General features: G+C 35.5%; 1 protein-coding gene across 4 annotated transcripts in view; it reads right to left on the bottom strand.

Annotated features, from left to right (window-relative positions):
- The window catches only part of LOC149250230 (transcriptional corepressor LEUNIG_HOMOLOG-like), a 70331-nt gene that overhangs the window by 33523 nt on the left and 24534 nt on the right, over positions 1-12274 (bottom strand). For all 4 annotated transcript variants that reach the window (XM_089458975.1, XM_089458974.1, XM_089458976.1 and 1 more), the window contains exons 14-15: positions 12032-12141; positions 11749-11898 (exon numbers count right to left, since the gene is read on the bottom strand). In XM_089458975.1, the coding sequence (XP_089315101.1) occupies positions 11749-11898; positions 12032-12141 (260 nt within the window). The remainder of the gene's footprint in view (positions 1-11748; positions 11899-12031; positions 12142-12274) is intronic.

The raw sequence follows: 12274 nt of genomic DNA, 5'->3' as shown, positions 1-12274 counted from the left end.
TGGAACAATACACTCCAACATCCCATTCATGCTACAAGGATTTACCTCAACCCCACATTTTCTTACTCTGGTTTCAAATTTGATGATGAGGTGATGGATGGATTCTTCACTTGTGTTCATAAGATGGTGCCATCTCCAGAAGTACGTGCAGATATTTCTAAAGAAATGGAGATATATAAGATGGCAGGTGGTACATTTAGCTTTGACATGGCTATCCACAATAGGAAGACCAAAATTGCGAGTAAGCTTTAGTTGTTGCAAATTTCATTGTCTCTTCATATTTTGCTTCAATTTCAAATTTCATTGTCTCTTCATACTTTGCTTCAACTTTGAAATTTCAATGTCTTTTCTTATGTTTCTCTTATTTGTTGTAGATGCTTCATGGACAAGCTATGGTGGCAAAGTACCAATCGCCAAAAGCTTGCCATTTGAGTGCTCATCCAAACATGTATCTCCTCCAGATGCGAGCACAACCAAAGTGTATTTAAAAAAATACAGCCTAAGAAGCGCAACAAGTTAAAATGTTTCAAATTAAATTTTTGAATTCATTATAAATCAGTGTTCCATGGGGACGTGTCCCCTAGGGTGGGGGGCATGCTCCCCACATTTTCTACAATCTAGGGATGGAGGGATGCCTAGGGAAACATTTCCCCACGTCCCCCTTTTGAAGAAACTTAGGGAGACAAGGGGAAATTTTCAACAATGTGGGGGATGTGTTTCCCCAAAATCGATGCTTGTGGGCATCCCCCTAAATTTTGCTTGAAAACAATAATTTATGAGTGGGAAATCCTAATACTAATGTTATGTGCTTAATCGAAATGTTAAATAAATTTCTTTATCTTTCATTTTCATCCTTTTACTTTAATTGTTAACATTACATTCATTGACTCAATATGTTTGAGAGTGGTTGTGACCTCATCGGATTTCATATGGAGAAAGTAGAAATTTATGTTGAGAAATCAATGTGCTTACGAATTAGGGTCGATTTCTCTGTTATGGTAATTACTCGTGAATTTGTTAGCTTTATTAAATTTTTATGTTTGTATTCTTCCTTTCATAAAGAAATTACCAAAATGCAAACTATGAAGATCATAAAGAACAAGAGACACAAGATATAGGCTCCAAGTCAAGATAAAAACCCCACAAAGGGGAAAACCTGGAAATTATCCTCTTCTTATAGAGTCAGATCAAAGTGAGAAATCCAAAACCCAAAAATACAACCTCCAAGAAGCCAAGTCAAGCCCTCCAAATTGATTACTTCAAGGAACTTGCATCATCTTCCACAAAAAAATTGCATCATTTCAAATCATCTACACAAAAAAATTGCATTACTTTGCAACTATATAGCCTCGTGAACTCACACTCCTTCACAAGAAAATAGCCTTTGAACTTCGCATCTCTCTACCTCAAAATCCATCACAAAAAGAGCACCGAATTGCCTGCCAAAATAGTGGAGGATGTATGCCAACATATAGTTGTTTTCGTATGTGAATAAAAACATCTTTTGAGTGATTCGGCTTGTCATCCAGGAGGGCCAACTTGGCTTCTTGAGGTGAATTAACCCAAATAACATTTTGAAAAATATTTTCCTTTTTCTTTACAAGTCCAAATAGGACTTTGACTCTTTGACTCAATAAATCCTAGAAGCATGAATATGCTTAACAAATAAAAAGATTTATTTTCTTCTTTTTCTTCTTTTTGATTTTTACATAATAATACAAGTACAAAGATAATTATGAAGATCAAACCTAGTTACATTTTCCAACATTTTAGATCCCACTCAAACTCCAGCAGACTTAAAATTTTTCAAGATTTCAAGATTGGGGGCATTGCAACATTTTCAATGGATTTTATCATGTATGAGGGTATGGAACTAACATTTAATCAAGGGCACCAACCCCTCTATGTACCTTGATGTTGATGGCATTCATTATTGAACTCCTCTATGATAACCCTAGTAAAATTGTACCTATCACTCAAACAAAATCTCGACTTGGCATGTTAAGCTTCTTCAATCTTATTTTAATGCTTATAAGGTAATATTGATGATGAGGATCCCATTATATGCAACGTTTTTGATGATATGTAGGTATTTGTTGTAGCATTAATTTCTTTGGACAATAGAGGCCATCTAGAGCCTCTTTGTTAATGTATTTTCAGTGAAAATATGGATTGCACTCAATGTTATTTTTGTTATATGCACCCTTGATATATGTATATATATATATATATATGAGAAAATTAGCATATTTTTGTATAAAGATTTGGATTCATATGGATGCACATGAATATTTACGTAATTTTTTTCAAAACTTAAATATTTATGGATTTTTTGGTTGATCAGTTTTTGGTCCGACTTTTTTCCTAGTTCCCAATTTTAGGGTCAACCAATTCAATCACCTATCCAATTCTAATAACCTAAGTCACCGGGTTCAACAAATTTCAACGTCAAAATTCACCAAACCTAAAATAAAATTGAATTTATTGGTTTAAATTCACCAATAACATTCAATTGAACACAAAAGAGAACTTGGAAATAATATTTGAATAGATTCAACAAGGGTTTAATTTTTTTTTTAAATAGGGACTTTGATTCTTAAAGTCTCCATTCTGTGTAGTTAAACTTGAAGTCGTAGATATATGTAAAAATAATTATTTACATAACTTAAAAAGTTTTTAATAATCATAGTTTAAATTAAAATTACTTATTTATTTATCATATTACTATATATATTTTAATATATTTTATATATATAAATAAAATAAAATAGAAAATCATTTACACAATAATTTAAGGTTTTATATAATCATAATTTAAATTTATATAATATATTTATTCATCAATATAGGTATATATAACTTATATAATTTTTTTTGTAAATTAATTCAATTATTTCCAAAAAAACAGATTACATCAGATATTCAAATTACATCAAAGAAGCCCTACTACATCTATGGATTCAAAGACTAGGGTGATTCATGGGTTTTTCCTTTTACCCCTTTCTCCTATGGACATCAATCCATCCTACAAAACTATTTGTTACAACTAAGGCTAAAGCCAATTGCTCATTTTCTTGAGAGATTGCCATGCCTTGCAAATCTTCTTCTTCTTAGATCGTCATCAAATGATTCGACAAAAAAGAGTACAATGATCCATAACTTTATCTATGCAACAAAACAACTATGATATTCATGAAACAGATCTAATCATGCTTATAATCACAACCCTACTTCTGAGAACTATAGTGTGTTTCCACTGACTGAAATCAACCACTGGATACTGTTGTCACTGAGTTAAACACTACTGCATACTAATAACTCATCTTTAGGTCCTGGAAGTAGGGAGGAGTTGTGCGAGCGTTTATAGAAATCCAGGACGCTCTCTGTGAACTGTATGCCAGTGTCTATGGTAGCTCGGACGCTCCCTAGACCATTATGTGCGTGCGTCCGGGGACCGACTCACCCAAATCTGCTCCAAACCCTCAAATGCTCTCTTCCAGTTATTGTGTGTGCATTTGGGACTGCCTGGATGCTCTCAGGACCACTCTATGCGAGTGTCCAGGGACCAACACCTCCAGATCTGCCTCTGAAACCCTGGACACTCCCATAGGCTTTTGTGTCAGCGTCTAGGGCTCTCTAGACACTATCATGACCACTGTGTGCCAGCATCCAGGGACTATAATGCCCAGTTTTGTGACAGCGTCTCAAGGAGGTGCCATCCACAAGCTTGAGCTTGTTTCGAACAGCTGCAATGTCTCAATATATGAGAGTATCTCGGTCCAAACTATAAATATGGTATTTCCTACCAATCAAATCCCACATTATGTCATCACAATGTATCCATGTCATATCCAGATCATGCTCAGACAACTCTCTAAGAAGCTTTTGCATCCTGCATCACAGCTAGCCATGCTAGGCAACATCATATTCAACCTCAATCATGCTATGGACCTCTCATCAAAGATACTAAAATATAAAATAAGATGGCAGATCTCATACTAAAACAGCATCCAGATGTGCTTATCAACAATAATCTCAAATATCGGTAATACATCCATGCAATCACATATCAGAGGAGAACTATCTCAGCCTCAAAAATAGAATATATCATGCAGATATTTCAAAGGATGCTCAGTGGCAACTTTATGTGAATCAAGCGGCTCACTCATGAATTTATTTAGGTTCTATGCACATCATATATATACAAATGGATGTTCAAAACGAAACATCAATTCTTCAATCAACAATCGGATGCCATTTCAAGTTCAACAACATCTTTGAACTTCAAATCGAAGTATCCAAGGATTTGCATTTTCATTATTCAAAAAAACATTTTCCAATAGATTTGCAATATAGAATTTCTTTTCCAGATTCCAGAAATCGATTCATCATGCCATGATACATCATTTCGAGCTTCAGAAGCTATCTCCCTCTGATTTAGATCATCAGAGGCTCATCACCTGTCAAGGGTAGACCATTAGGATATAAAACCAAAACCATAATCAAAATCAAAGCCTCAACTTGGAACTCATCATCCTGACCTCATCTGATAACTGTCAAATATAGACATATCTGGATCGGGGAGCTTGCTTCATGCAATGCTCTAAGCATAATGCCTTGCTAAGCCAACATAACATAAATCAATGTTGTACCATCACATCAACAGAGTCATCTTATCAAAGTTTAGAAGTCAAATCACAACCATTATCAAAGTCATCAACATCACAGTATCAATTCTTTCAACCAAGAGACAGGGAGAGCTCATATCAAGTCATGACTTCATTTATTATTATTCCAACAAGTTGTCATCAACCATGCATTATCAATCTGAACTTGATCAATTCATTCTCATAATCATAATACAAGTCATTTCTGTCACTAGGTGTAAATGCATACACCAAGGATGAGTCATGCAGGTTCCATTTTCATGCTGAATCACAACTATCATTACCTCAACCATTGTGCTAGGAATGAGGAGGCCAATACAAAATCATTTTTCTGAATACTCACATAAGTCATTATGCCCACATAGCATAGACATCAAGGCAAATCAACAATCGTCAAATCAGATCATTAGTCATCAGGTCAAGTCCAAATTTGCTATTGTAGAGAGATCTATAGTCAAAGCATATCTCAATCATCAATTCAAGTTATCGTCAAGCATCATGACAAAACATTGTTCATCTATATCAATCAACCAAATCATGCCAAACTCTTGTAGCACAAGCATAGTGACTTATCTATATGTATGTCCCAATCACCTGCAAACACAAGTTCAATCTGCATGTTCATGTTATGGCAAACATTCAAGCTTTTCCTGCTTCCAGATCTTGTTATCTGCAACACATTTGTGGAACTAACATCTTCCAGGACCTGATCACTTGATATCATGCACAATACTTCATTTTTATGTGATCATCAATTTTACCCAACAACTTCAGAAATCATATTACAGTAGCAGAATATGTTAGGGACATCTTGATTCAGAGTTCATACAATTTCAAAAAGCTTCAGATGATGGTCAATTGTAGTCAAACCCCTGGACACTCCCTTTAGGTTAGCATGGGAGCGTCTTTAGCTACCTAGACACTACCTGGGCCTTAGCATGTGTGCGTCGAGGGACGAGATCTCACAGATTTGTGACTGCGTCCAAAACATAAACCCTAATTTTTGTACAAGCTTCAGATCTAAGAATTTTTTGCAAATCAATAATGTCATATGCACATAGATCATATTTCAATAATACATAATGCAAATAGTAGTTTGAGAAGAGATTCTCTCTCTGACTGGGGATCTACTTCATTCATCTTCATTCATGTCATCAGCCTGTCTCTACTAGAGTCATGCAAAAGCAAATCTGTTAGATCATATATCTATCATTGTTATCAGCGTCATGACATCAACCAAAGGTTAGACTCAAGGCAGCAGATAGATGCAACATCATATCTTAGAGATTATGAACACAATACTTTCTATCAAGATACTCCATCAAGTTAGGACATTCAGATTTACCATATGTTATCAAGACATGACCACAGGTAGTAAGAGATCTAGAATATCAATCTCATAGTTATACCTCTAACATCATGCTTATCATGATCAATAGGATCAGGTAAGGTCATTCAATAAAACTTTATCAAAACAAAGAGAGTGTCAATCTCTCTTTCTGTATGCTTTTATCATGCTTATCCCAAGCATTATCAGCAGACTCATGTATAGGAGTCAATGAGCTATCCTTCTATATGAAATCCATCATGACAAGTATCAAGAGTATCATTTACTAGAGTCAAGGTGCTAGCCTTCTTTATAGGATCAAGATGTCCAACGGATGGATGTTAGCCAATCATCAAGTGTATCAATGTATCAATATTAGATAGCCTCATAGAATTCAAGAAGATCAAAATGTTCAACACCAGGTGCATCATTTTATCATAGGAAACATAGATCCAAGTCACTTTCATATGCATGTATGAGCCATCAAAGAAAGAGACATTCTCATCATACCTTAGGGCTTACCGAGCCATCCAATGTTACAGCTGAAATACAACATACCATGCATACCTTGTGGTATTCAAATACCTGTGCACCTTTTCATTAGACATAGGCTGCTTGAAGCACTTTGTCATCTTTTCATATAGTGCCTTTTAACCTTTTCCAGCTCTAACCATCCTTCCTGCATTTCAAATGATCCTCGAGAAGGATCTACTCATCATATCTCATCAAGGAGGTTAGAAACATCCATATACTCAAATACATATGCAGGAAGTATAAGCAATAAACATAATCAACAGATCCATAAGTCTAAACAAAAGTAAGAGGCATCATGAGTCAAAAAATAGTTATCTACAATGAGAGGTGATCCTCTCCCTATTAAACCAATCTTCAAGAGCCATCAATGTCCATGGTCCATATACCAATGTTGCCTTCAGTTATCCAACCAAGCCTGCTAGAGATTATCCCATCTAGGGCTTCATCGAATCTTTGTCAAGTGCTTGAGTATCTTCACATTGACCAACTAGGTTCCATATCTCATATTGTTTCCATAAACCAGGGTTTTCTATCCAACCCTAACCTCATAGAATCCATCAAACCCTAATAATCAAGTTGCCTAGGGTTTTCTTCAAACCCTAGAATTCTTTTAGGTCTCCACCATCCTCTTCTAACATCCATCTAAGGTGTCATCATCGGGGTGATCTCCATGACTTTTCTTTAGCCCAGCTCTGAAACCATGTTAATTTTTCATAGGGCTACATTGTTCTTTGCTTTGATAATTGCATTTCTTCATTAATACATTAAGTTCACCCCATATCATCATTACATTATTCAGATCTACACCATTATTCATCAGCATATGCAATTATATAGAAAGAACAACATCATCATCATCAATGCAGCGAAACATAAAGGAACAATAGAAGAAAAGCATGCACACACATAGAGACACCAGGATTGGTCCGAGACCAGGGCAAAACCCACTATGGGGAAAACCCTTGCAAATCTTCTTCTTCTTAGATCATCATCAAATGATTCAGCAAAAGAGAGTACAATGATCCATAACTTTATCTATGCAACAAAACAACTATGATATTCATGAAACAGATCTAATCATGCTTATAATCACAACCGTGCTTCTAAGAACTATAGTGTCTTGTCTCTGACTGAAGTCAACTGCTGGATACTAATATCACTGAGTTGAACACTACTGCATACTGATAACTCATCTTTAGGTCCTGGACGCAAGGAGGAGTTGTGCTAGCGTCTATAGAAATCTTGGACGCTCTGTGTGAACTGTATGACAGCGTCTACGGTAGCCCCGACGCTCTCTAGACCATTATGTGCGTGCGTCCAGGGACCAACTCACCCAGATCTACTCCAAACCCTCAGACGCTCTCTTCGAGTTACTGTGTGAGCGTCCGGGACTACCTGGACACTCTCTGGACCACTCTGTGCGAACGTCTGGGGATCGACACCTCCAGATCTGCCTCTGAAACCCTAGATGCTCCCATAGGCTTCTGTGCCAGCGTCTAGGGCTCTCTGGACGTTGTCATGACTACTGTGTGCCAGCGTCCAGGAATCAAAAACCCTAGATCAGTGCGAGCTTCACCCCTAAGATTTCGGACCCTTGCGCGAACTTTCCTCCAATAGACCTATGCGAACCAAGACAATAAGAGAAGAGAAGATGGCTTGATCAATTGTATCCAAATGAGCTTGAGGTCTCTTCTATTTATAGGATTTCATGAGGGTCCACTTGGGGTTGAGGTTGACCTGTCCAATTTAACATGTGCTTAGAGCCGACCTAACCCAATATACATGAGTGAATAAATAAATTCAAAAACCAACTTTCGCTTGTCCAAATAAGGTGATATTTAGGTCAATTTTGGTCCTCTCGAAAAGAGGAACCTAATGCAATCATCATCTCGATCATTTGAGTTGTCCAAGGTTGAATTTGACTGCAATTGCAAAAAGTAACAAGGTTTCCCTAGATCTTGAGATGTTGCATTGTTCATTGTTGTCTTTTGTTGTTGGAACCTATTCTGCTTTTGATCTACAAATTTCTTAGCACCTGATGTTGTCTTTGGTTCTTGCCAGCCATAATTTTTTCTCTTCACCTCCTATGATCTGACAATCCCTTTTGGAAAGGGACACGCCCGCTGAAGGTGCTCAAGCTTTTGGTGGGTTCTACACCTAAACGCAGTGTATTCATAGTCCAAAGGTTGGGAATACTCCTTGTCTCCCCACTTGAGGACAATTTTGTCTAGAAAACCTTCACTGAGGTCCACTTCCACACGTATGCGAACAAAACTTACAAAGCCCTTTGACAATCTTTCACTGTCTACCTCAATAAAGCAGTGTATGGAGTCCTTGATGTCCTCTAAGATCTCTGGCTAGATCTATTGAAGGGGTAAGTTTGGGAGCAAGTACAAGAAAGGACTTCATGGTAAGCAAATTAAACTCTGGAAACCATGGATAGATTGAAAGACCCACTCCGCCCCAAAACTAGGGACCCTAGTCTAAAACCCTCTTTCATTCTTCAAGATCTTTAAAGAAAGCTATAATGATATATCAACTTTAATATATTTATAAATTATAATATATTTAATTTGTAAAATATTATATTTAATTTATAATTTAAGTTATAAATGTTAATAATTTGAATTATAATATATAATTAAAATTAAAGTTATTTAATATTTTTATTATATTATGAATGTTATATCTATCTATATATATATATATATATATATATATGTAACTTGTCAAATGCTCTCACATTTTACAACGAAAGGAACACAGAAGAAAACCGAAGGATTGCTGATGGATGAAGGTCCATGGGAGATCTTGGAACTTTGTGATGTTACCACCAGCTATGCCTTCTACCACAAGCCATACAGGGATCTACTTATAGGGGCATCCATCGCATAATCTCTTGAATCAAAACATTTTTGGTTTATTAACAACTTTCTTGTACTTTACTGTTTATCTAGTCACCTTTTTCTTGCTCTCTCTATAGCTTCTTGTGGCAATCTCAACTTTTTTCTAACTCTGGTCAAAGCATTTAAGGCTAACACATGCATGTTTTTTGTAAATCAAGCTTGGTCTAAATAAATGCCCAAAATAGTCTCTCCCTTTTTGAATGCACAATCAACATGCATCTACATAATGTAATTACATCATTTTCAAAAATGAATGCAATTACATTTTTTTCCTTTGGAAAAAATATATATATAAAACTTGTCATCCAATATTTTATTGTCGAATTTTTTTTTGAATTTCAAGGTTGTCAAATTCAAACGCGAACTCGAACCGGGTGACTTCACTGATAAGATTGGTTCATCGTCCATTGTTCATTTTTAGTTTTAACTTTTGAGTCTTGACTCTAGATATTGATGACCTTAGAACAAGTCTCTGACTCGTCACTTTTTACTATCTTTGCATTTTGTAGTTTCAATTTACTATTACAGTCTTCAAACTTTAATATCTACTATTTTGCTTAGTACTAATTAGATTCTAGAATAATGAAGGATGAACTTAAATCAATGTATTTTATTATTGAATTTGAATTTGAATCAAGACAAACATATATATATAACTCACACACACCGACAACCCCACATCCCCTTGAATTTTCCTAAAATTTGGGGGCGCTCCCACACATCCCCTATGCATCTCCCCGTTCTCATGTCCGCCCATCGAGGAAATTTGGTGGAACATTGTTATAAATTATAATTTATTATTTTTATAATTATTAATTTATAATTTATGACCCTCATACAAGTTGGAGACCCAACACCTTAATGACATGGTCTACGTCTACTACAATCTCTGATTTTAATTTTCGGTGAGGCAAATTCAGAAAACACCTAACATGGAGGACATATCATTGGAAGGAATTGGCACCACTGCTGCATGGAGGGTTGAGGCCAAGAGGTTTGTCATGGAATCAACCCTTGATTTGTTAGAGGAGGCCCTTGAGGAGGTAGCAATCAGAGGGGAGAATGAGGTAGAGGAGTAGAAGGTGGTGGTGGAGCAACAGCAGCAAGAGGTGACACCACCTAGAGGACATTAGAATCCAATTCCAGACCCAAGGCTTTCTTCCTCTAGAGGAAAAGCCTTACCTTTTCCCATAAAAGGGGCGGAGGAAATCATTAGTTAGTAATTTATGTATTTGTAGTCATTGTAGATTACGCATGATCATGAGAATACAAAAATCGAGATTAAATCACGATAAAATCCCCAAATCCCGAATTTTTCAACCAAACAATTTTATCAACCGATTTTTTGGCGAGTTTTTTGAAACTGAAAATATTAAAAAAAAAGAGATTAAATTTTAAAAAATCGCGATTAAATTGGGATTAAATCATAAAAATCGAGGATTAAATGATAAAAAATTGAGTTTTTCGAAATTGAAAAAAATGAATATTTTTGTACTTTTTTAACTTTGCTGAGTTTTTGCCCATTTTTTCGATTTTCCCAACTTTTACAACTTTTTCAATTTTCAGACCCTTGCCTATTTATTCCCGAGTTCGACTTTTGCAGCATTGGATGAGATACATTTATTAAATTTTTGTTGATACTTTGAGGTTGAGTCAGGACTCAAGATTTAGGACATGATTCACCGTTGATGTGTGATGTAGCACTAGACATCTTATATATCAGTTTTCTTTTCATATGTATGTGGCAATGCATTTATTTGATGTTGTGAATGCTTTAAAGTTTAGATGATAACAAAATTGAAAAAGATTTGAATATTTTTGTATTTTAAAATTTTGTTGATGTTTTACAATTTTTTCAATTTCTGGACCCTCACCAATTTTATCCCAATGGGAATTTTTTCAACATTGGTATGTACAACTAAGATTTTATCCAAGTCATCGATTTCACTCTAATCTTGGGTTTCTTTCTTAGCTTTTGAGTTGTCTATACTATATAGGTATCTAGCAATGTAGGGGGCAAAAGATATGACTTTTGGAATCCTAATAAAATTTACATGATAGGTCTCTCTTATTGATGATTGTAAGAATCTACATAATCTAGATTTATTTATGAGTAAATGCTCATGTATTTCACATGTTTCGAGGATATTATATGGTGAATGTAAGGACGATGGGCATAGATTCATCACTTCATCACTCATAGATGACACCATTGTTAGAGAATATAGCATTTAAAGGAAATTAAACTGTTATTCATCTAAAATTCAAGTCATTTGACTACCAACCTATTTCTCCTCACAAGAACAGAACTTACATTTTCAGCATCCCATACTTTGACACTCTTATCAAAGGATGATGTTGCCAAACGAGTAGAATTGGGACTAAACCTGACATCTGTAATCAGATGAGAATGTTCATCAAGAGTGCTTTTCAGCTTTAAAGTGTCCATATTCCAGAGAACAGCCTGTAAAGTAAAAAAATACAGATTATTTGCATTGATCATTGTAAACAAACTACAATTTATGCAAGAAATTTTGCTAAAAAACAGCTCAAGTTTCATCAGACCAATCATCACGAGAAACTGAATGATCACTCACCTTTTTATCATGGCCAGCACTTGCTAACAACTTTCCATCTGAAGAAAAATGGCAGCAAACTACCTTACTAGTACTTGCACGAAGGCAGGTAAATTCATTGAAAGAAAAACCTGGAAGTAATACAGCAAAAGTATAATAATTGAATAGCCCTGCACTAAAATCTGACGAGTGTTTCAACAAACTGAATCTGATTTAGCATTTTTTCTACAAAAGGAAGGCCTCCCCAAAACTTACTTAGAGAAA

The sequence above is a fragment of the Pinus tabuliformis genome, chromosome 7, assembly GCF_031772625.1.
Source record: "Pinus tabuliformis cultivar Carrire ecotype Pingquan chromosome 7, CPIR1, whole genome shotgun sequence".
Classification (NCBI taxonomy): Eukaryota; Viridiplantae; Streptophyta; class Pinopsida; order Pinales; family Pinaceae; genus Pinus; species Pinus tabuliformis.
This window is presented reverse-complemented; position numbering and strand designations above follow the sequence as displayed.